Source organism: Plecotus auritus (genome assembly GCF_963455305.1).
Source record: "Plecotus auritus genome assembly, chromosome: 4".
Classification (NCBI taxonomy): Eukaryota; Metazoa; Chordata; class Mammalia; order Chiroptera; family Vespertilionidae; genus Plecotus; species Plecotus auritus.
This window is the reverse complement of record NC_137775.1, coordinates 134,029,441-134,054,242: the sequence shown is the minus strand read 5'-3', so window position 1 is coordinate 134,054,242 and position 24,802 is coordinate 134,029,441. Positions and strand designations below refer to the sequence as shown.

The 24,802-nt window shown below is 47.2% G+C and overlaps 1 protein-coding gene across 1 annotated transcript in view; it reads left to right on the top strand.

Moving 5' to 3' along the window:
- The window catches only part of CREB3L2 (cAMP responsive element binding protein 3 like 2), a 111,087-nt gene that overhangs the window by 82,737 nt on the left and 3,548 nt on the right, over nucleotides 1–24,802 (top strand). The window contains exons 3-11 of the mRNA XM_080664066.1: nucleotides 721–896; nucleotides 2,323–2,410; nucleotides 6,904–7,088; nucleotides 9,245–9,391; nucleotides 10,285–10,343; nucleotides 11,909–11,977; nucleotides 23,096–23,195; nucleotides 23,434–23,560; nucleotides 23,928–24,144. Coding sequence (XP_080520192.1) covers nucleotides 721–896; nucleotides 2,323–2,410; nucleotides 6,904–7,088; nucleotides 9,245–9,391; nucleotides 10,285–10,343; nucleotides 11,909–11,977; nucleotides 23,096–23,195; nucleotides 23,434–23,560; nucleotides 23,928–24,144 — 1,168 coding nt within the window. The remainder of the gene's footprint in view (nucleotides 1–720; nucleotides 897–2,322; nucleotides 2,411–6,903; nucleotides 7,089–9,244; nucleotides 9,392–10,284; nucleotides 10,344–11,908; nucleotides 11,978–23,095; nucleotides 23,196–23,433; nucleotides 23,561–23,927; nucleotides 24,145–24,802) is intronic.

The window sequence follows — 24,802 nt, the reverse complement described above, 5'->3', positions numbered from 1 at the left end:
GCAAACCAAGACCCAAGACTCGCCAAGACCCAACCCTTTTGTCTGGATGCGTATGTAGTCCGTTTTGGCAAGGGCCAGGCATTTGTGACTAACTCTGGTTTCCCAGAGGGCTAGTAAAGTTCTGGGCGTCTAAGTCTGGTTTAAAGCATAAGTGGGGTTGTGGGAAAACAAAAGAAGACAAAGGACAGAGACTGAGAAGAAAAAAAAAGAAAAAAGAAGAAAACAAATAACTGTCCATTGGGAGAAGGCTAGAGATACTCCTGACCATTGTCTGCAGTCCTCTCTCCTGAGACCCGGGTGGCCAGCCATTTGCCTCTTTTTATTATTATTTTTAAATGTGCTTATTTGTTTATTTTTTAAATAGATAACACATTAACTTGGTTTGAAAACCAAAAAGTATAAACCATAACACACTGAAATTCTCCCTCCTATTCTCTTTCCCATCCTCCGAGCTTCCTTCCTGCCTGTACAGGAAGCCAAGATTCTTTCTTAGGCGTATGACACTCACGTGAATGCAAGTATGGATTCTTACTTTGCCATTGGTTCCTCTATCCATCTATCTTCTCTCTCACGCCCTTGTTGTATTTCCTTTTATTCTACTCTCAATCATTCTTTGTTGGAGTCTTTTTTTTTTTTGAGGAGAAAGATGTGTGGTCCTTTGTTTTACTTATGCCTGATGCCCTGAGCCAGTTCACAGGTGTGTTTGTCTTTTTCCCACAGATGAAGTGGAGAGTGAGAAATGGTACCTGTCTGCTGAATTTCCTTCAACCACCATCAAGACCGAGCCGATTACGGAGGAGTCACCCCCAGGACTCGTTCCCTCTGTCACTCTGACCATCACAGCCATCTCTACCCCATTTGAAAAGGAGGAACCTCCTCTGGAAATGAATACTGGGGTATACTCAATTGTCTTCCATATAAACAAATGAGATCAAAAGACTTAGCTTCTCATTCTCTTATAAGGCATTTAATCTGTTTGGAGCTAGTGGCTACATATGTCTAAGAATAGCTAACTATGCCTGTCTGTATCAAGGATATGTTGATTTGGTGTCAGCATTGATTATATAATTTCCTTTAAAGGCATTGTCCAGAAAAATTGGTAGCAAGTATGATTTATTTTTTCTATGATTGCTATTACAAAATAAACCAACAGATGGATATCCATGGCAAATAAAGGAAATTCTCCATGTATTGATTTTTAAGGCAGTGGAAAGGTCCTGGTTAAGATGATGGGGCAATTCGTGGCTTACAGAGCCATGGCGATTGGGAATGCTAGTGCCTGTGCAATATTTTACTTTCCTACTGCAATGCTGAGTTGCAATGGCTCAGTTCTTGGATCACACACCTACCAATTCTTATAGTGTTGCCCATGGGAAGCATAAGAAATTGGGAATTTCTTCCTTGCTCCATTCCACGCCGACAGCAGGTAGAATTTCACCTTCTCTCTGGGTATTTCCAGTGTCTGCCAATAGACCAGAATCATAACTTGTGCATCTTCTTACAGATGTTAGAGCAAGTCCTAACTTTCCTTAATTTAAAGTCTCAGGTGAAAAACAATGACTCCACTGACATGCTTTAAGTTAGATCTCCTCTGAGCAAGGTGTAGTCATTTACCTGTTCAGGACAAGGTGGTACAGAGCAGTAGTGCCACCCCCACTTGGCTGCCTGCACATTCTCAGTGCGCTTTACATTCTATTTATGAGAAGACAGGGAGAGTATCTGCAACTGCCCTCGAGAGCTCCTTGCTCAGTAGCTACCTGAGTCTCTTCACTGGATGGGGGTCCTGGCTGTAGACTTTAGTTCAGTTGGTTTCAAGTAGTTAGAAAGGTCAGGGTCATGGCCTTGCTCCCTGTGCATGGACCAGATACCTTTTCTTTTTTTCCTACCGAATAGTTCATGGGTAGATGTTGCCAGTCATCAGGCAGCCTGGAGAGAATGAACAAGGGCGATTCACCCAGCGCTTACTCTGCATGAACTGGTGTAGGCTTGTGGCTCGTTAAAAATTTCTCAGACTGTTTTGTGATAAGATGCATTTCTATTCCCATAAAAAAAAACAGTAGAAAAAAGACTAAGTGAGCCTGGGCTTTTAATTTGAGGATTCTGAGGGTTCCATCTGCTGGAATGCCAGGTTTAGCAGTGAGAGGGGCGTTAAGGCTAAACCAGCTCCCTGGCAAAGTCGCCTGTGTTAAGCCGGCCCTCAGCCGGCTCCAGAGACGCGGGCCTGCCCCTCAGAGAAAGACGTAGATGACAAATAGCTCCCTTGGGTGTTTCATCGAGGTTGTTACTGGTTTTTAAAAACTGTGTTTGAAATTCTTCCTTTAGGTTGATTCCTCGTGCCAGACAGTCATCCCTAAGATTAAGCTGGAGCCTCACGAAGTGGATCAGTTCCTAAACTTCTCTCCCAAAGAAGGTCTGTCTCTTCTCCTGGGCCCCTACGGTTTGGTGCAGGTCGGAAGAGAAAGGCAATGTGGGAGCAAGTGCTGGGGCCAGTCGGTCCCAAAGCTATAGCTTGCTTCATGAACTAGCTTTGTTCTTAAAAACCTTGAATCTAAATACAAATTTTGAAAGCTGCATTTTATTTTTTTCATATATGTACAGGCTTCACTTCCCCCTAAATCTTTTACGGTACTCGGACTCCTAGCCAGGGTGACTTTTCAAAACCTCTCTAGCCAGCTGTGACTTGGATGGAGAAGAACAAGAGCACGGGGGCCTCCAGCCATCCTGGTGGGAACCTGTGTACACAGCCAGCTCCCGTGGGGCGTGGTGATCCATAGAGACAGAGAAGCAGACATCCCACAGTCACCCACCGACACAGCTCTAGCCAAAACGCTTCGTGGAGTGAATTCACAGTGTATCTGTCAGATCAATCACTGTCTTCAAGGTGGATTTGGGATGACAGCAGTTGCACAGAGCCTGCTCACTGTCTGTAATGGTTGTGCACCTCATGGGCTTCTTGTCACCTATTTAGAACTTAGCATCACACTTGACGTTGTCATAGTTTCACGTTTTTCTGTCCCTATGTCAGTTTCTTTCTGAGGACTCCTTGTTCTCACAGGAAGCCCATAGTTAGGAATCCTGACCACAGGCCCCTGAGTCGCATCGAGATTAGTGAAGGTCTCTCTGACCTGTTTATTCAGACCCTCCTGCAGATCCTGCTCTTCTTAATTCTGGACCTGCAGCCATGCTGTGACCTCCTTTTTATTTATTCAAGGCTAGTTCATCAGTGTGGTCAGCAGATAAGCGATTCGTATATGCGCTTGCCATAGAAGAGGTATGCGTGCTGTGGTACATATGTAATGTGTAGATGAGCAGTTCTCATGGACACACAGTCCTCCCTCATTCCACTAGAAACTAAGTTAGGATTTTATTGCAACCATTTAATCAGGGTAATAATTCGTTTGCCTTTATTATCAATTTAAAAAAAGATTAAATTTTAAAACGTAATAATGTTGGCTGGAGTTCATATTGAGACAGTATTTCTTTGCACCAGGTGAGATAGTAGTACATTTGTGCCTTTCAGCTTTAGATATGGCTGTTTTCTTCATTTTTATGATTCCGGTTATTATTATCAAATACATGTTGCTGTTTTCATTTCTGTTGCAGTCTGCTTCAGAAAGTCTGCTACTAGTGTGTCCCAGGGTGGCCTCGGAATCCGGGTCACTGGAGGAGAGGTGTCTCGAGAGTAAATAGCAGCTCTTCCTCGTTAGCCTGACAAACAGATCAGGAAATCCAATATCCTTGAAGGCCTCCGAGCTTCTAGGCAGAGCCGCTGATGCCCCAGCCCTTTTAGTAACCTAAGAGCTGCATTTCAGATGGTATTTAGAAATCTGATACTAAAGCACCTGTGGCCAAGTCAGTAACTCTTCACGGGTAGGAAAGAGGAAATTCACGTTTGCTTTCCTTTTCCTGTCTTGTTTTGTTTGTTGGTTTGTTTGTGGGGCACCCTCTGTTTAGAAAGGAGAAAAGCATTAGAATAATTTGGGCTGTGCCAAGTAAAAGGGACAGTTAGAGCCAAAACCGGTTTGGCTCAGTGGATGGAGCGTCGGCCTACGGACTGAAGGGTCCCGGGTTCGATTCCGGTCAAGGGCATGTACCTTGGTTGCGGGCACATCCCCAGTGGGGGGTGTGCAGGAGGCAGCTGATCGATGTTTCTCTCTCATCGATGTTTCTAGCTCTCTATCCCTCTCCCTTCCTCTCTGTAAAATGTCAATAAAATATATTTAAAAAAAAAATAAAAAAAAAATAAAAGGGACAGTTAGCACTAGGAACTCCTGGCTGGTCCTCCAGGATGTCACACACAGCCCCAAGTCTGCTCTGATTTTTGTTGTTGTTTGTTTGTTTACAGGCACTTTGCAGTGCTTTTTTAGAAGCATTATTGAAAGGTAAACTGAGGCATATTATGCATTTTGAGTTTATTTTGAGTAAAGTTGATCGGGCCGGGCAGCACCAAACCAGAAGCGGTTAGAAGTGCTCCACCAACGAGCTGGGGAGAGACTCACAGAGAAGGGGCAGAGCAAAGGGTTGAGCAAGTTCTTGCTGGCTGTAGCGTGCAGCCTCGTTGGCTGTTTGTGGTGGGTGTCCTCAGGTTTCAGTTTGGTAACCTTGAAGCATTTGCGGGCTTGGCTCTGGGTTGCTTACGTAGGCCGCAGGCCGCCACAGCACTGGAGGCACCTCGGAATAATGGCCTCCTTGTTGAGTTCATTTAACACCATCAAGTGCCATAGGTATTCAAGGAGCTGGGGAAACCATGGCTAACACACTCAGGACTCCTTTCTGGGTGAGCACATAGTTAAGGTGCATACCTACCCTCCTTAGCTGCCTGGCACTGTTGGCAGGGGAGTTGGCAATAGAGGTATATAGGCTTGTTCTAGAATATTCTTTAGCTCTAAGAGCGCCTATCGACACTAAAAAGCCCAGGGAGCTCTTTGGCAGAGAAAAAGGGAAGCATCTAGCAAAAAGTAGCGTGTTAGAAAAAGAGAAAAGAAGGGTTAGGATGAGAGAGAGAATTAAGAGAAAGAAGAAAATGTGGGCTATGAATGGAGATGGGACTCCATGGCCGAAAGGGGTGGCTGAGTGGGCCCTGACTTATCGCCTCTCCCACAGACATTCAGGTATTTCAGTGGGAGAAGGAGCCGCCCGGTTGCTGCTTGCCACCCCAAAGGGCGCTCTGGGTGGGGCCGTTTATCTTAGGCCCTTTCTATCGACAGTGCATCAGACCTTCTCTATTTGAAGAGGAGGAGAAGGCTGAGGCCTTCCCATGGCCCTGTTGATGTAAGAAATGTCCAAACTGTGAAGAATTTTTGTAAGTTTTTTTTTTTTTTTTTTTTTTGAGCCAAACTGACGACGATTGCCAGGAAGGAAATCTCAACAGATTGAGAAAATGCTCCAGAGAACTGCACCTTATTTTATACATTAGAATCAAAGGAGGAGACGGAAGGAGGGTTACATGAAATCCATTGCTGGTAGAATAAGGCAGTGGGAAAAAGGGAAGCCGGGAAATCTCTGGGATTTGATCAAAGGCAAAGTGGAGGAACTCACTTCTTTTCCATTGGTGGGTACAGGATGGTTAATAATTAACGTATGGGCGAACAAGATAGCACTGAGGGTTCTGTGGTCTTGGCTCTGGTGTGGGTGGTTGTGCCCTCAAGGCGTAAGCAAAGGAGATTACGCTGACATTTCAAAGATATGTTATCCGAGCTGCATAAGAACAGTGGGCAGAGCTCCCTTAAGATAAAGATTGACCTTTGCTAAGGAAGCTGTAGGCCTGGGAGGTGAAGGCGTGCCAGCCCCGCCCAGTCAGGAATTTACTGTCAGACCATCCTGTGCTGTTACTTTTGGTCACTGGGCTGGGCAGGCCTGCCATGTGGTCCCCGAGCTTGCCAGGTTTATTGCACATCCCCTTTTTGTTTACAACCCCTGGCAGTCCTCTGGCCAAGCCAGCGCAGCGTGTGTGAGGCACCCAGCACCGTGCAGGGTTCAGAGCCCCTGTGCTAGGGACTGTGGTGGCCCCAGGAGGGGTGTGAGGTGACAGGCTGACCAAGGTTGTGTCCCTTGGCTCAATAACTGAGGCTGGCTCTCAAGGTCTTTTAGCACAGTGGGAAGGTCTGCCATTCAGACAAAGGAGGGAGACCCCAGAGCTCGCCTGTCAGGTTGAACTGAGAATGGATTCTCTCTTCCCGAGCCCATCCATCCGCTGCACGAGTGATACTGACCTAGGCTCCTGGGCCCCAGGAGGGTGCGTGTGCCTCCTTGAAGTTGGGCAAAGGATGGACTCAGAGATGGGGGACTTTGCAGGAGAAAGCCCCTCCGCCCCCATTTATTTTCCAGTGCCTACCTGTCTACAGATGGATTTAGTACTTTCGAATGAAGAGTGCCTGGCATCTCACCTGCGGGCCTACTGTGCACATTCCTCCAGAGACAAATGAGCTTTCCTCAAACCCTCATGGGCTCCCAGGGTTTGCGCTTAAAAAAAAAAAAAAAAAAAAAAAGACTATAATACATTTACAAGGTTTACAAATCCAACTATAAAAATGATACAAAATGAATACAGTGAAAAATTATGCCAGCTCTTTCCCTATTACCCCTGCCATGAGGTCATCATTCGTTTAGTTTCTTCTTTATTTTCCAGTGTTTCTTTATGCAGATACAGCAAATATAACTCTGTATTCTCTTTTCTCCTTTTACATATGGAAGGAGGGCTGCTTTATATACTCTTTGCACCTTGGTTTCCCCCCACCCCCTTTAACAATACATCTTGGAGATCTTTCTGTATCAACTCGTGCAGATCCTCATTGCTTTGTTCAGTCGCCCCTCGTCCTGCTGTGTGGATGTGTAGGTTGTTTAGCTGCCGAAAATCCTGCTTGGCTGCTGTCTGATGTGTGGAACCTGCTTTCTGTTCCTCAGCCTCCGTGGACCACCTGCACCTGCCGCCCACCCCTCCCAGCAGCCACAGCAGTGACTCAGAGGGCAGCCTGAGCCCCAACCCGCGCCTGCACCCCTTCGGTCTGCCTCAGACCCACAGCCCAGCCAGAGCGGTGCCGCGGGCCCCCTCGGCCCTCTCCAGTTCCCCGCTTCTCACAGCACCTCATGTAAGTCTTCGCCCGTCTTGGGACATGAGTGAGCTCTTTGCATTCTGTCATCTGGCCCTTCACCCAGAGTGGCTGCCATCGAGGCCACGTGATTATTATTCTGGTAAGAAAGTTTTAGGTCTAAAGCAGGGTGATAATCTTACAGAACATTTTAAGGAATGGCTCGTCATCTTACCTGGTTCTCCTCCTGTGCACGCCTCCCATTTTGTTCCTATGTTTATTTTACATGGCTATGGCATGAGGAATACAAGTGCGTTGTTTCTCTCCTCCGAATCATCTCACACATGTTTACATCCATGTAGGTGATCCTTACGACCTGCAGTAGGAAATGCCCTTGTTTTTAAATAAACAATCTTTGGTGAACTTAAAAAATCTCTCAGGGATTAAATGCTTTGGTGTCTAAAGCTTAAAAATGTAGTGTAACCTTTTTTCCCCTCTGGCACTACTTTTAACCGAGAGACAAGTTAGAAGTCCTGGCTCCATTCATCCTTAGTATATATAAGGGTACCGTTTTCCAAATAAAAAATAGGGGTAGATCATTAACTTCTTATTGTACTGAGGAATTAATTGGTTTCCATTAATTCTTAAAAACTATCATCAATTTATTGAATTTATAATCTCAAATAAAGAAATTTGAATGAAATTGGATAATTAAAAATTCTGTAAAAATTGCCTATCAACATAATTTTGAAAATTTGCATTTAGTCCCAGTAAGTTCTCTGGCCGGCCACATCCTCTTATATCACCATGACTAAGGACAAGGGAATGAACTCTTTCCACTCGGTCTTGACGTTCTCAACTCTAAGCTGACCCCTTCGGTTACAAGCACAGCTTTCATCCTCTGTACTGTGTGCCCCCCACAGCTTGTCCCTTCTTCACATTCATGGAGGAGACCCTCCAATGCCCTTCTCCACACCAGGTGTGTTTCCCTGTTGCTGTCAAGCCCTCTGCATTAGTTCCACCCTCTGCAGTTGCAAGAACTCCTTTCCCCCTCTAGGCAGAGGAGCATCATTACTTTTCAAAATACTGCCTTTTGCTTGGACTGGCCCCCTCTCTTGAGACATCACCCCTTACTTTCAGGAGGCCCAATTCAAGTCTTCCCTCCCACCCTATGCCTTCCCTTATCATGCAAACTCATATAAATTATATTTCTCCAACCGTTTTTAATTTTTCTTGAGTTAGTTTTACAGTTCAGCATTGAACCGATCTCATCCTTTCCTGTGTATCAGTGCAGTCTCAGTCTTGATCCGAAGCTCCTGGAGAGATGGAGTTGTTTTGAGTCCTCCATGGCATTTAATACGGAGCAAGCACATAGACACTCAGTTTGACTAATTATAAACACGTTGTTCTATTATGGGTTAAATGAGATGAGCGACAGTTCTCATCCTCAATTGATGGACCATCTGGGACTGTAACTGAAGTCAGAAACTTCATGGAACGTGCCCATGGGTGTAGCCCCGGAGCCCCGGCCCCTCAGCAGTGAGCGGAGGACTAGAAGCAGCCCCTGGTGTGTAGAGAGCATCTCACAGAACTGCATCTTCAGGAGCACAGCAAAACTCTCCCACAAGTAGCTCCACATGCATCCTCTTTACCTCAAGGCCGAGCAATCTCTAGGGATGTGTGAAATGAATCCTGTCCTTTACTTTGGACATTGTAGCTGGTGGGGTGCTTTCTGAGAAATACTGGGGGAGGTCTCCTGACCTTTCCCTTGAATTATAATCCTTGGGTTATAACACTCAGACGAGAGAGTCTTCTCCATTTCTTTATTATTATTATTTTTAAAAATGATTTTAGAGAGGAAGGGAGAGGGAGAGAGAGACAGAAATCAATGATGAGAGAGAATCATGGATCAGCTCCCTCCTGCATGCCCCACACTGGGGATTGAGCCCGCAACCTGGGCATGTGCCCTGACCAGGAATTGAGCTGTGACCTCCTGGTTCATAGGTCGATGCTCAACCACGAGCCATGCCAGCCTAGCTCTTCTCCATTTCTGCTACAACTTCCAAGTACCTGTTCCTCACCAAGAGCAGATGGGGCAGCCTTTTCTCTCGGCTGTTCGAGAGGATCTTATAACAGCCTTCTCACCCTCTGGAGGGCTGGCCTCAGCGTGCCCAGCTGTCCCTCTCTGACCCCCTTCTGCTCCTGGGTTTGCACAGAAACTGCAGGGCTCAGGCCCATTGGTCCTGACAGAGGAGGAGAAGAGGACACTGGTCGCCGAGGGCTATCCCATCCCCACCAAGCTGCCCCTGACAAAATCAGAGGAGAAGGCCCTGAAGAAAATCCGGAGGAAAATCAAGAACAAGGTGAGCCCTTCAGACCTAGGTACTTCCGCGAACAAAGACCAGAAGCAGAATCGAGCCCACGTGCCTTCCCTCCCTCCCATCCCAGCACTGGCCCGTCCCATTGTGGGGCTGAGGCTCAGCCTTCCCTTCCCTGGGCCAGGAGCAGTGGGAGCGTGCTCACCTACTACCCCTGTCTTCCTCCAGCTCCGCCCTCCATCCTCTGGGTCAGTGGACTCCCCATTCGGGCGTGCACATGCTTGATGCCCAAGATGATTCATTCGGGGGTGGGAGGAAATTGTTAGAACATTAATGTAAATCATTTTTAAAAAATCAGCCTTTGAAATGTCTGTTTTATGCTGTACACAATATTTCCCTCTAGTAGGCCTAATTTATTTATTTATAATAAAATTTTATTTTTCAGTTACAGTTTATATTCCATAATATTTTGTATTATTTTCAGGTGTATAGCATAGGGGTTAGACAATCAGACACTGTACAAAGTGTTTCCTCCAATATTTCCTGTACCCACCTGGCACCATACATAGTTGTTACACTGTTATTGATTATATTTCCTGGGCTGTACTTTACCAGTATATCCCCATGACTGTTTATAGCTACCAATCTGTACTCGTCAATTACTTCACCTATTTCACCCAGTCTGTCTATAATTTATAAATAAATATAAATACTCATGGGTGCTTACTTAATCTTCTTTTAAATATTGTGTTTTTTTTTTTTTTTTTTAATTAAAAAAATTCTGCAGACCATTGTTCTGTGTTAAAGGAATGAGGAGTGGCCACAAAAGTGAGCAGGGCTTTCGTGATTTCTGTGCTAGCAGCCTCCTCTCTTCCTTTGACACGACTGGCTTTCTGATATAACTGGAGCTTAATCCTTTACCCCGCTTTATATCCTAGATTTCTGCGCAGGAGAGTAGGAGAAAGAAGAAGGAGTACATGGACAGCCTGGAGAAAAAGTAGGTCCCTGCCAGACTGTTGCATCTATTGGGCCGTATGCACAGAGGAGTGGGGGTGTGCAGAGCTAAGGCCTGCCCGCTGCCAGTGGGAACTCCTTGCTTATCAGCTGGGTTTCGTCTGACACCTAGTGGTTTTCAAAGGCAAAGCTTATATAATGGCAAGAAGCAAAAGTACACTCAATCTTTTATTTAAATTAAATTTATTGGGGTGACATTGGTTAATAAGATTATGTTTCAAGTATACAATTCAACAATACATATCTGTACATTGCATTGTGTGCCCACCACCCCAAGTCCAATCTTCTTCCATCACTGTTTGTTTAAAGCGCTCTCCCCTTTACGGACCCCCACCCCCTTCCCTCTGGGAACCACCATATTGTGGGCTGTGTCTATGGGTTTTTGTTTGTTTGTTTCTCTTGTGCTCATTTGTTGCTTTCAGTTTTATATCCCACAGAGGCGTGAAGTCACATAGTTCTTAACTCTTTCTGTCGGACTTACTTCACTTAGCATGATATTCTCAAGGTTCGTCCAGGCACGCGATCTTAGTAGGATTTGGACCACATCTGTTTCCAACCAAAGATCTTCCCGTCCCTGAAGTCTTCCTTTTAAACAAGTGCAAATATTCACAGTCACGCCCCCTGGACAGCCAAAGGGAGCAGAGCTGTTTAATCAGAGCCACACCGCAGGGAGAGCAGGAGATGGAATGTCCAGTTGGCCTTGTTATTTCCTGCCCACTGTGAGGCAGGCGACAGGCAAGAGGATTTTCACAACAACACTTGAAGGCAGCCTCTGCTCCTCTGAAAAGCCTGGAATTTCAGAAGGGCTGTTAGAAAGTATGATTAAATACAGTTCTGCACTGGCCCTAGAAAACAGTTCTCTAGCCAACAAGCTAACCTCGCTTTTAGATGGGAATGAGGCCCCAGACCCAGAAACGAATCTTCATGTGTACCTGGGGGAAGGAGTGGCCAGTGAATCCTGGCAGGTTCTTGAAGTTTCTACTGAAAGTTAGTTTTCCTTAAGTAGTCCCATTCTGTCCCATCATTTCTGTAGGCATCCAGAGGCAAGAAGTTTGTATGAAAATGTCTCTTTTGTCTCTTTGGGACCCCATGCTCCAGTGCCCCGATTCCTTTTCCTTAGGTCCTGGGTTCCTCTCCTCCCCTTTTGCCCTGCCCTAAGCCTCTTGGCTTCCGATGAGTCCTTCTGGCCAGGAGTACAGCTGACAGCACCCAGACCTCGTAGTCCAGAGAGAGAAGTGTGATGGGCATTGAGAGCGGTAGGGAAGAGGTGAGAGAAAACAAGGTTAGAATACCCGAAGAGAAGTTCACATTTTGTACTATCCTGTTTATTTTTTATTATTGAGGCACTTGTTACTAAACTCTTTCTATTTTTTTCTTCTTCTGTCTTCTCACTCTTCTTCCCAATTCAGGTTGTCCATGCTCTTTCCCTCACTTCCTGGGGCAGCTGGTACTCCATCTTTCTCTGCTCCCCAGTTACCTCCACCTGAGCTCCTGGCTCAGCATTGCTCTACTGATCAAATCAAGTTGCTTCTTTCTGTTCCCGTTCAGGGTGGAGTCTTGTTCAACAGAGAATTTGGAGCTTCGGAAGAAGGTTGAGGTTCTGGAGAACACCAACAGGTAAGTGTTGCTGGAGTGAGGAGCTGGTGAGCTGCCTGATGGAAAGTGGGAAGAAGCGGGCAGATAGATCCAGGACCAGGGCTGGAAGGAAAGTGGAGGCGATCACATTGACAGTATAGTTGTATCAGGATGCTCAGGACGGCTGTACCCTACCACACATAGAGTCAGACGTATACATGAAATGCACACATGTGCACACATACATGCAATCACACACAGAGAGACACACGTGTGCACGCACAAGTAACACATGCACCGCATACATTAATACATATATGTGCGCACATACATGGGATCATATACACATGCACACATGTGCACACACCCATGCACCTGCATGTTTTTGCCTTTTCTAAAACATGTGGGACTGATGAAGACACTGATTCTGACAAGGGCTATGATTAAGGGGTTAAGGAGAGGCTTGGAGGAGAATAGTCAATAAGCTTGATTCTCCTGAAAAGGTCATCAAACTTTAGAGGTGGACAAGGAGGCACTGGCCATTTCATTGTCACCCACATTTAGTAATAGATAATCTTTATTAGTGGGGGTGGGGGGCGGAGATCAAATTTGTTTTTTAATTACTGTTTTAAAAATTAATTACCTAATTAATTACATTTCAAGCCCATTTTGAAATATAACTAAAGGACAGAATGAGTTAATGAGTTTCTCTAGGACTCCCTGTGCCAGGCATACTTTCAGCACTTTATAGATATTAACTCATTTAACCTTCCAACAGCCCCATAGGTCCTATTACTATCATGATACAGAGGAGGTAACTCAGAAAGGTTAGGTGATTTGCCCATTGTCACCCAGTAAATGCTAGAGCTGATTTGAATGCAGACAGTCTGATGCTGACGTAGGAGGACCGCACTGAGCTTTAGCCCTGGGTCATAAGCACCAGAAAGGGGCTGAAGTCTAGGTTTAAGAAATGGGCAGTTGGGCGTTTCAAACAGAATGCGTGTTTGTGAGTGTACATTGTGTATACCTATGCTTTGAGAGTAAGGGGATTCGTTAGGGAATCCTATTGATCTTTGTTGTTATATATCTGACAATTCAAGCAGAGAAAAATTGACTTTTAGGTAAGAAAAATGTTAATCATTTTAAGCTTAGCATTAATGCCTTCTAACAATTTTGCAAATGCTAAAGGATCAGGTTAAATCTCCGTGCCTGTCATTTGATAATAGCATCAAATCATGGTTTGTTGCTCAAACAGCAGGCTGATTAATCATAAATTAAAATTACCAGGAGGGGGAATAATGGACATTGTGAGCCCACTGAATTCCCTCTGTATTTCTGGGAACGCACACTCATATGGCAGAGCAGGGCAGTGGTCTCAGGTGCTCTGTAGACAGACAGCAGAAGTAATTAACCATCACTGGCTCCGTGTGGCTCACCTTGACCCCCTGAGGCAAACACCATTGGCCATTAGTCTCCTGAGGCTTCATCCTTTCTTATCTCCATCCTCACTCCTGCTGCAGTGGTTCTTTGGATCCTGACCCCCCTACCAGGGTCTGTATCCAACTCTTTAGCATCAGGAGCAGGTAGGAATTCACACGCCCGCCCTATCCTAGCACTTCCTGTCATGGAAGCCTGGTATTTCTGAGTGGGACAAGTCCAGGCCATGAACTTGTGAAAGAGGACGAGGGATCTATATAAGATAACCTTAGCATTTGTCTGGGGACTTCGCGTGTTATATCTTCTAACAGCCACACGGGGGCAGCAGAGGCACAGCATGAGCTGTGCTGCGAGCAGAGCAGCGGGTTTTTGTGATAAAGGGTCATCTCTCTTTCCCTCTCCAGGCTGACCATAAAACAACAAAACCACACGTGGCCATCGTAGAAAAAAACAAGAAAATGTAGTCAGTCGTTTTATTGCAGCCTTTTTACCCAAACATATATTTACGTTTTGGAATTTTAAAAAATATATATATTTTATTGATTTTTTACAGAGAGGAAGAGAGAGAGAGAGAGAGAGTTAGAAACATCGATCAGCTGCCTCCTGCACACCTCCTACTGGGGATGTGCCCGCATCCAAGGTACATGCCCTTGACCGGAATCGAACCTGGGACCTTTCAGTCCGCAGGCCAACGCTCTATACACTGAGCCAAACCGGTGAGGGCCATTTTGGAATATTTTATACATTTTATAAATTTGGAATATTTTATACATGAATGCATTTCTATTGTACACACTCTTTTGTTAATAAAATTTTCCATTTAACAAAATATGATGGTCATATTTTTAAATCAGTGAACATATTTCTACAGAATCCTTATTCCTATCAGATTTGGTAAAGAGCTACCATCTGAGGAATGTTGGCACATCTGATTCCATGGAACAGCAACCTGCGTTTTGCCAATTGTTTTTAAATAATGGCCATAGCTATGTTTATATGATATTAAAAATTAACATGAGGTACAGGAACTTATGGCACATTTGAGCGCGGGGTCTGCATATCTCATGTTATTCTCTGAGAGTCAGCGAGGGTTTCCTTCTGTCTTCTTTACGGGGTGGAGCCTTTCCCCAGCCATTCAGCCTGCTGGGACCTCCCCTGGGAAAACCACCTCATGTCCATGGTCTCTGCTCTGACTCATGACCCTCAGGAGCCTTCACTGGGACTTCCCCCACCGAGGCCCTGTGTGCTCTGCTTGCATTTCTTCTCCCCCCAAGACTTACCTTTCCTGGTAGACAAACCTTTTATGGTGGTAACGGCTGACAGCTGATTGATCTGCCATCTTCCCACAGATAACCTTGCCAGGGAGCTCCTAGGGTTGTCGTTTCTAAGTCTAGCAGCTTTCAATGTGTTTTGACTCAAGAGGTCAGGAAATGAAAGCAGAGCTGCTCTTGGTGCCACAGGAATGCGGGTTTGCGTTTCCTCTGACTTCTCTTCCATTTCCCCGCTCCCTGCCAAGGCCTCCCTTGCTCCAAGGGCACTGCACTAGCCAATGTGACTGTGATGTGAACCGTGACAGTCTCCTGCCCTCCACCAGGCCTGAGGAGTTGGTGTTTTGGGTGTGTGTAAGGGGAGACTTTTGGACCCTTTCCTCACAGCACATCGTGTAGGTGACCCTGTGTTTGGAATAAGTACAGGGCTGGGCCTCATGAACACACACCTGTGTTTGCGTTCTGTTTATGCTTCTTGTGTCATTGTCCTTTGGAGGTAGCTGGACAGAAGTAGAGGTGACTGCTGAGTGACTGGGAACCTGGGTCACCAGAAGTGGGATGGGACACCTTGGGTGCCTTTGTTTCCTATGATAGGACATGGTGGGAAAGGTGAATAAGAATTTCATCATTGACCAAATTAAAGAAAAAATTATACCTCTTTCATGATACGGAAACCAGACAACCAATGGGTCTGGGCTTCCTGTCACTATTTGAGCCAATTCAGTAGAGACAGGGTTGAATCATATATGAGCGTTTATTCCAATAATGCCAGCATGATGGGAGAGCAGCAGGTCATCCACAAAAATCTGCTCTCCCCTTCCTACTCCCCCCCTCCCGTCCCCCACCGCCCCGACATAAGCCAGCTGCTTATATTGGGTAGAAGGACAAAGATTACATGGGGAAGTGGGCAAAAGGAATAGGAATGGGTAAGCAAAATGGGTGTGAAGGTTACAGTTTACAGGCTGTGTGGGCTGGGGGTTTGCAAAGGGCTTGGAGTTTGCAAAGGGCTGGCACCTCTGGTTTCTGCAACAAGGTTGTTAATCTTTCCATGATAATAGGCAGCTTTCTGATGGGGAGGAGGGGCTGCATTTCCAAGTGAGCTCCCAGGTCCCGCATACAACTCCCAGCCAGGTTACACCATGCTTTCTTTCTTAAATCAGAACAAAACACACAGGCTTAACAGGGCATGATTAATATTTCTTATTTTATTTCTTATAACTGATAGCTAGTCCCCAATATTCTATTTCTGCCTCTAACATTACTATTTCTGTGCTGCACTCCACAAGGGACTTTTCCATCCAGATAAAAATGAGTGCTCAGATTAGAGTCAGCTCTGAATCTTTTGGTTTATACGTCCTCAGCAGCAGCCACCTAGCATAGTATAGGTTTCTAGGTGAAAAGGCCCTATTAGCTGAGCTCAGAACTGGAAGAGGATGGGGACAGAGAGGAGATGAGGTCCTCTGAACCCTTCTGCAGCCTTCCCCTGGGGCCTCTGGAGCCGAGCTGAGACGGTGTGAAAGCACCTTCGCACTTCTTCTGCTGAGGCGATCCACTAATTGCGTGTCCTCTGGAAATGTGTGAGATGAGAGAGAATTTCCCAGGGGGCCTCCTTCCTACGCTCAATCAGGAAATGCATTTTCACTTATAAAGTGTAGGCGAGACCCATGTATATCACTCCCCAGCTCCCAAGTTGCAGGCTCTCTGGCCCTGCCTTGGTCTCATTCCTGAGAAATCCTGTTTCCCTTTATATTCTTCTGCACAAGTGATACACACACACCACCTAGCCCAGAAGTTTTCGGGATTTGTGACTCAGTTTGTTCTATTCGCTTTTTATTTTGCTGGGAGTCCCCCTCCTGGAGCCCTGGTTTGTAGAATCACAGGAGCTTAGATTTCAGTTGTATTTTAGAGATCATCTTATTTAACTTCTAATCACTTCATTTCTCAGAAGGGGAAACTGAGGCTCAGAGAGGTTAAGGCCATCCAGACATTTAGAGGTAGAATGGGGTTCACTCAGCTACTAACCTTGGTTTCTGGTCTGCTGTGCCCCTTTCTCCTTTGAGGACACTGCCCTTCCGAAGCACAGGGCCAAGTTTAGACCTGAACAAGAGGGCCTTGCTTTCGAGGACCCTGGCTCTCCTCTAGCCACACCCCTCTGCACGGGATGAGTGGTCAGCAGGACCAAGGGGATGTGTCTATCCAGAGCTCTCGCTGTGCCCCTTCAGACCATACCCTGATACCTGGGACCCTGGAATTCCCTGCTCCAGGGGTCTTAGTCCATTTCCAGGGCCTGTGTGGATCTCTACTCAAACAAAATCTGTTCTATGAAGGGTTGACCAGGACATCAGAGGGTGATGTCCATTAAGCCAATGGGTGACTAAATGCCGCTCTTTGTGAGCACTGAGTATGGAGTTTGAACCTTGGCAGTGTGTGCCTGGAATCCTACACTGTGTGTCAGATCTGGGGTTGCATTTGGTCTAATTTACAGAAGTCATGAGATTCCTGGGTCAGAGACAAAGGACTTTATTACTCCCAACACAGCAGTAGCATGAGCATCAATTCTCCTTGCCCCCAGGTTCCATGATGAATCTGGGTAGATGCAGTGTTCTCAGTGGGTTTCTGTTCGCAGCTAAGAAACCCTGAGCTTGGGGAATCCACTGCTTTTATAGCAGGCAGTAAATAAGCCTGCTTTTCTGCTTAGGGGGAGGCATTACCTCATCTCTCAAGCTTACCAGCTTCATAAATAACCCATGTTGTGTGCCATGGAAAAGAGCAGTGAGGGCCTTACAGTCATGGCACAGTCAGTACAACATGTAGGAACATGAGAGACCCAAGGAAGACTATGTCTCCTGGCTGTTGTGGGGCACAACCAGAGATGAGAAGTGGGAGGCAGCAGGCTGTAGCCAGGAGTATTCTGCCCTTACCACTGCTTTTTGGCAAGGAACCCTGGAGCCCAAGAATTCTAAACCTGGCCTTGGAGGGAGGTGGAAGAAGCAGGTGTTGGGGGCACCTGAAGGCAGAGTTTGCCTGGCTTGGGGTAGGTTGGATGAGAAGATGGGTGGTGTGTGGGTCTCATTTCTACCCTTTCCCCAGACCTCATGGGAACCCTGCATGTCCTGACATATATCTCTGTTGTTATCAGAAATAAGAATTCCTCAATTTTTCTCTGTGACCTTCATACTAGGCATAGTCCTCTCTGTCCAACGCTACTTTTCTTGTTCTTTAAAAGTATGTCTATGAAGAGGGCCTAGTCTGAAGCTCCCAGCACAGCAAGTAATTGGGAACCACCAGTTCTTTCTTCTTCCCCGTCTTGGTTTCTGACTCCAGTGGGAAATTAGGTACTTGAATGTTCAAAGTATAACGTACAATAACGTTATGACTATTCTCTCTGTGTGTAAATTAAGGAAGCAGAAGTAAACAAAATTAAACCAAATACAAAGAAAACACATGAGTCTGTTGATACATTTCCCAGTTATAAGATTGTATCTCACACTGTCGCTACTTTTGAATGTTTTGCCCAGTTTCCTTTGATACGCCCCCCGAGATACAGGGTGATGCTTTGTTTTGGGGAAGACTGGCATCTTCTTTCAACTGCCCTTTTGCTGTATGAGGACAGCCTCTCGGCTTATTTTTACACCTCACCACAGGACAAAAGTCCACATTTTCGGTTTGCTTGTTGGACACTCTGATTTAACAAGTCGTGTGAAATCTCTTGGCCCAGATAAATGTTTGCTAAGAGTACTCCTTTCTCTAAATTAAGACCTTACTCCCAGAAGCCCACGAATTCATTAAGCCATAATTAGCCATGATCACTGATGATACAGAATATAGTGATCCAGGAGAAGTTTATATTGAGCTTTGGGCGCACTTTTGGGTCTGCCCTCTGGTTTATTTTATAGCTTTTTGTTTTAAAATAGATCTTTCATTCATCTGGTGGCTGCGGTTTCTCTTCCTAGCCCTTCATGCAAGCAGGGTCCCAGTATCACCTGTGCTGGTTGTGGCCCTGTCCCAGGGACTTCTGGGAGAGTACCACCCACCCCAGAGCATGCCAGTTAGGAGGGCTCAGGCGTTTCCGTAAAGAGGCCTGGCTTCATCTGTCACTGTGGAGAGACACTGCAAGCACTCTTCAAAGGGGTGCTGCTTCAGCACACCCAGGGTCCCCCAGAAGGGGTTCTCTCACCACTCTGTCAGCTGATGAAGTCAAGGGAATTAACTTCGACCAGTGGCCTAAACTTGGGACTTACATAGTTACCAGATGAAAGGCACAGAGCAGTGGCACAGAGATCTAAGCTCAAGTTCCTTTGCTGTGGGAACCTATCCCACCGTGCCCCCCCGCCGCCCCCCCCCCCCGCCCCCCGGCCAGTGACTGTACCAGCTTAGCCATCCTGAAGCCATCACATCAGCTCTTCTGGGGACCACAGAGAGATGGGTCGTCTAGTTTCCGTTTCCATAAATGAAGCCCAGGTTTGAGTTCCAGACGCCGGAGGCAGGGCGTGGAGCACCCGGGAGACTTACCTGTCTCTTGCATCTTATCTTGGTCTATCCAGACAAGTGCCCCGAAGTGTGTTGTGGGCCCTTATTGTTTATACTCGTCATGGTCACTGGAACTTGGTTAGGACGTGTCTCATCGCCACGGCTGGGCTTTAATGTGGCTCTTCTCAGTGCGGCTTGGTCCCTGTTGATAGAAACCTGTTATCTATCGGTGGACTAACCGCTTGGTTGGGCTCTTGTTGATATGATATTAATATCACTGGATTTGGGAAATCTATTTAGCTAATAAGTATTTTGAAGGCCAATTTTATGAGGTTCTAGATTGAGGTACCAAGTTGTTGGAAGCACACGGGGTGTGGAGTCAGGTTTTGGTTTCCATTTACTAGTTCTATTTGAGACAATTGCTTGGTATCTCAGCCTGTGAGGTTTCCAGAACTCCTTTGCTATTTGTTTTCTCTCCTTATGACGAAAATGAGTGTTGTATGAATGGATATGAATTTCATTGACTTTTATCAGACCACAGAAGTCTACCTAGATTTTTGGGGTGGGTGAGCTAACCCACTTTCCTTGGGGGGAACCACTCCCGGCTGCTGATGGGTGTGGCCTTTGTAGCCCATCCCTTCCACCATTCGTCCGGGTCACCCTCGCCAGTCGCAGTGAGGAGCTGCAGCAAACAGCCGTTATAAGTCACTGTTGCTCTCCACCAAAATTTCAAACTAAAGTATCTCTTTTAAACCACGTGTTTGCTCATCTTAAAGAGTTGGATTATAAACTGCCAGGGACCACTATCCACCCAGTCTCACTGGCAGTGGATTCAGAGTGTAATTATCTTTGAGTCTGGAGAGGATGTACTAACAGATGCCAAGAAGGGGCAACCCAAACCGTGGGCAGGCGCCTCTCTGCTTGCCCAGCCAGCCTGAGACGGTCCTTCTCCCCAACCTGCAGCACGTGGCCCAGGCGTTGTGCCATTGGGGTTCAGGCGTGTCTGGCCTGCGAGCCGTCTCTTTATAGGAGGGACTGTGGAGCCTCCTGGGAGACTCTTCCTTCTAGGCCTCATGATCTCAGCCAGAAATGGAAAGGGAAGTGTGATTTCGAGGATTGGATAGACTTGGTTTTCTCGGTAGTTCACTTCTAAAGTCTGGGCAGGAGCAGGGGATGGGCAGGGAGGAGGTGTGGGAAGGTTGTGGGTGAATAGGGACAATTGGTAAAAACAGAAATGGTGGTCTCACTTTAAAAACACCTTAAGACTTTAGAGCAAAGTAAATGGCTTCGGCACCACCCAGAAAGCTGCTGTCTTATAGAAGCCTTGATGGAGAAATGTCCCCCACTGTGCGCAGAGCACAGCTGAATTTGGGCGCCTCGGCTGCCAGCAGGAGCACCTGTGGAGTGGAGGTGCCCAGCAAAGGTGGCAGCCGTCACTCACAGATGTGGCTCTTCAACAGGCAGCCCTGGAAACAGGGAGGCCCCTTGCCATAGTTTAGCTGGCAACAACCACCTTATTACCTGGTGCCACGGGAGGTGCTGGAATACAAAAAAAAAAAGGGTTTGTGCACGTGGTCCATCTGGGTCTTTTCTATGTGCTCACCTGTCTGTCTGCCCCAGGACTTCCAGAAAACATCAGAGAGAACCCAGCGGGGCTCTGGGGCTGGTACAGATGGTGGTTACTAACATGCATGCTCCTGCCGGCCCCAGCTCAATTCTGCAAATGAGAGCTCGCCAGGAAGTAGGTGTGCAGTCGGTCACTCAGCTCTCAGTTTAGAAAAGGCAGCCGCGCAGGGGAAAGAGTGGGTGCTCTTGGGAGGTGCTGGGAGAAGAGAGAAAAAGGGCGATGAGGAAAAATACTTGCTGCGTCCTGTGATCATTTAGTTGCAAATGTTTTCTTTCTTCCAGCCTTATCGAGGTATAGTTAACACATAAAATTGTAACATATTTAAAGAGCACAGTGTGATGATTTGAAATACATAAACACTGTGAAAGGAATTCCCACACTGAGTCAATACATCTAATGCCTCACATATTTACCTTTTTATTTTTAATTTTTTTGGTCAGAACATTAAAGTTTACTCTCGTAGCAAATTTCAATTACACAGTGTGATCACTATAGCCACCATGCTAGGCATTAGATCCTTAGACCTTATTAATCTTACAGCTGGTAGTTTGTACCCTTTACCAACCTCTCCCTGTTCTCTCCACCTCCTAGCCCCAGACAACCACTTTTCACTTTTCTACTCTGTTTTTCTGAGTTTGACTTTTTTTTTTTAATTTTATTTTACATATTCCTGGTATTTGTCTTTCTCCACCTGGCTTATTTCACTTAGTACAGTGCCCTCCAAGGTCACTTACGTTGTCACAAACGACAGGATATCTTTAAGTAGAATTTAAGGCAATCATGCTATCAGTATTTGTCAGCTGTGAGTACTGTACAGAACACTTTCAAAGACTGAATCGGGTCTCAACTACATGTGATTATATTTCTAGATAACCACAAAGCAACAAATTTACAACTAAGTCCTTAAAAATCTCCATATAAAAGAATTTCAATGAATGATATTAATTAATGGGATGAATGACTTTGTTTAGCTTGAGTCTAAATCATGGCACAGGGTAAAAATACAGTGTCATTGGGTTCAGCAAGCCTCCCCTGCATGTGCTCAGGGTGGCTCCCATCTGCCGCCACTCTTAGCCATTTAACTGCGGAAAGCAGTATCGTCCTATAGCCAGCTCGTCCTTAGCTGGTTTACACCCAGGAGACACCTTTCAGTGGCACTTGCCAGGAGAAGCTGCAACCCCTGGGCCACCTGCCTACCCTTCAGGACCCTGAAAGTTATTCAGGAGATAGACGGCACTGAGAGGCAACTTACCTGTGAAGGGTTAGTGTTTCCCAATGAACTCGTCTGGCTTTCTAAAGTCACATCACAGCGTGAAACTCTTTGAGACTCAAGGAAAAGCACCTGCTTGTAAAAACTTTCCACTTTGCCTTGCCCATTGGGCTTGGGGAAGAGGGGAAGAGCTCATGTAAAATTCATCTCTGAGACTCTGATTCAGGAGTGTGTGTTGTAAACTCCTTGCCTGCGGCGTGCCGTGTTCAAGGTTTGCCAGGAATTTCACCACCTGCTCTCTCTGTGATCTGAAGGTACTCAGAGCAGAACAGACTATTCTCATCCCCAGCGCCCCCCTTTAGTATGATTATGCACAGTCCAGTTTTAGGGTTAGGACACGCCTTTTGCTCCTGCTCCCTGTCTCTTCCGAGAGAAAGATCAGAGCCGGTGTCGGAGGCTGGTTCCGAGAGCCTGGCTCTGAGCCGTGTGCCGTGGAGCAGGCTGCTTGACTCTTTCATGTTCTGGCTTTACCTTTGGCTGTGGTGGTGCCCCGAGCCTCCTGAGACCTCGGGCTGCAGGTGCGCGGCTGTGTGCCTCCCGGCCATGCTGGTTTGCTCTCGTTCTCTCTTTCTTCAAGTCTCCACCGAGTGCGGCTCTGTGAGAGTGGTGTCCTCTCCAATCAGGGCCGCCACCTCTGCTCACTCCTCCCATGTTCTCTGCTGGACATTTCCCTCCTCTCTTTGCTTTTCTCCTTTCTCACACCTCTTCAGTGTTTCTCTTCTTTGGGCAAATGAATTCCCTGTGTCACCATCACCAGCCGGTCAGAATGGTCTTTCTGCTTTTCCCCCAATGGCTGACCCACAAGTCCTGACGCATCAGGGATGATTTGGGGAAGTGGGTGGGTGTTCACCTCTTAGAACAGCACCAGAAATGGGCAGCTGTGGAAGTGACTGATTTGAGCCCCAGCAGACTCTGTAGCACCAGCCCTGGAAGGCACTGGTGTCCCCTGTTCTTCCATGGGGGACTGTCCCTGCACTCTTTCTTCCAATTCAGACACGAAGTCACGGCACCTGCCCTGGAGCTGGGGGCAGACCCCACGGCCTGTGCCATCTCTGAGACCCCTCGTGGTTCTGTTCCTTTGCACGCAGGGCTCTCCTCCAGCAACTGCAGAAGCTGCAGACTCTGGTGATGGGCAAGGTTTCTCGCACTTGCAAGTTGGCCGGCACACAGACTGGCACCTGCCTCATGGTGAGTTTCCCGAAGGGACAAGCCATAACCGCCACCCACTCCCTAGTCTCCATCTCTCCTTAGCCTGCCACGTCCAGGGGCTGTGGGGCCGGACGGACGAACCGTGCAGCTCACTCCTGGTCCGTCTGCTGGCCGGTGGAGGGGAGGCTTTCTCCCTGGGCCTCCCCGTGCAGCAGGCAGAAAGGCGTGCTTGATGGACCTTGGAGTTGACAGCTCCCGTGTTCTCCCTCGCCTGCAGGTGGTTGTGCTATGCTTTGCGGTGGCGTTCGGCAGCTTCTTTCAGGGCTATGGGCCCTATCCTTCTGCCACCAAGATGGCCCTGCCCAGCCAGCATTCCATGCCGGAGCCGTACACCGCCTCTGTGGGTAAGGCCGCACTCAGCACGCGGGGAGGGTCTCTATTTCATTCCTCTGGAGCTTTCTGGAAGCTCACCTTTCTGAAGGGAGTCTTATCTGAACATCTGATTTTTAAAACGTGATGAAAGTGTAGCTTCTCCATTGAAGGGCAGGAAGGGGCAGGGGAGGGGGTCATGCCCACTTGCTGGGTTTCCCCTTGTGCCCCTCCCCCATTGGGCTGAGACACCGCCGGGGGAGGTAGAACTCAGCGGAGCACACATTACAAACACAGCTCACGACTATGTTCCCTGGCAAGTTGTCAGCTGCCCCAGCCCAGGGGGATGTGCTGTGCCCTCGTGGTGTCTCCCTAACACCTGGTACTTTGCTTTGCCCTCAGTGAGATCCAGGAACCTGCTCATCTACGAGGAGCATTCTCCCCTGGAGGAGCCGTCCAGCCCGGCCTCGGCCGGGGAGCTTGGCCGCTGGGACAGAGGCTCCTCCCTGCTCAGGGCGTCGGGGCTGGAGTCCATGCCGGACGTGGATCTTCCTCATTTCATTATCTCGAACGAGAGCAGCCTGGAGAAGTCAGTGCTGTGGGAGCTCCAGCAGCACCTGTGAGTCCGCGGACACAGATCCCTCTTCTCCGCTGCAATGGTCAGGGTCAGGGGTCAGCAGCCTCGACTGCGGGCGGAGACTCCCTCACAGGCCTAGTCAGTCCGTCTGCTCTTTCAGGACCGATTTCTGGAGGGTGTACTATTTGCCAGTAGCTGCCCTTGGTAGAGATGGGAAAAGACCCCCCTGTCTGCTATGTCATTGGGGAGCTGGCAGCGCTGGCTCCACGATGTGGGGAAAGGGCTTGCCCCCCTTCCTCACTCTCTCCTCGTTCCCTCAAAGCCGCATGAGTAAACACACAGTCAGTCCCAGAAGGATGCTTGCCATGCAAATGCAGCCTAAGACACCTTCTCTAGCTTCCTTCGAGCGAACATATATGTTATGCTATATGTCAATATGTAGTTTTATCATTTATATGTAAGTAAACATGCATGAGTTGTAATTACATATTTCTATTGAGGGCACCATTGAAGAGGCAATGTGCCTGTTCGTGCTTCCATATTGAAAGCAGCACATCTGGCTCCAGTTCTCCATGAGTTGTTGCCCTTAGTCACGGAGAAATGTCCCTTTGTAAACGTAAAGGCTAACAGGGGTGCCAGGTGTCATTGTGTGAGGGCCGGTGCCTGGGATGGCAGACGGCACTGGAGGGTCTGCATGCAC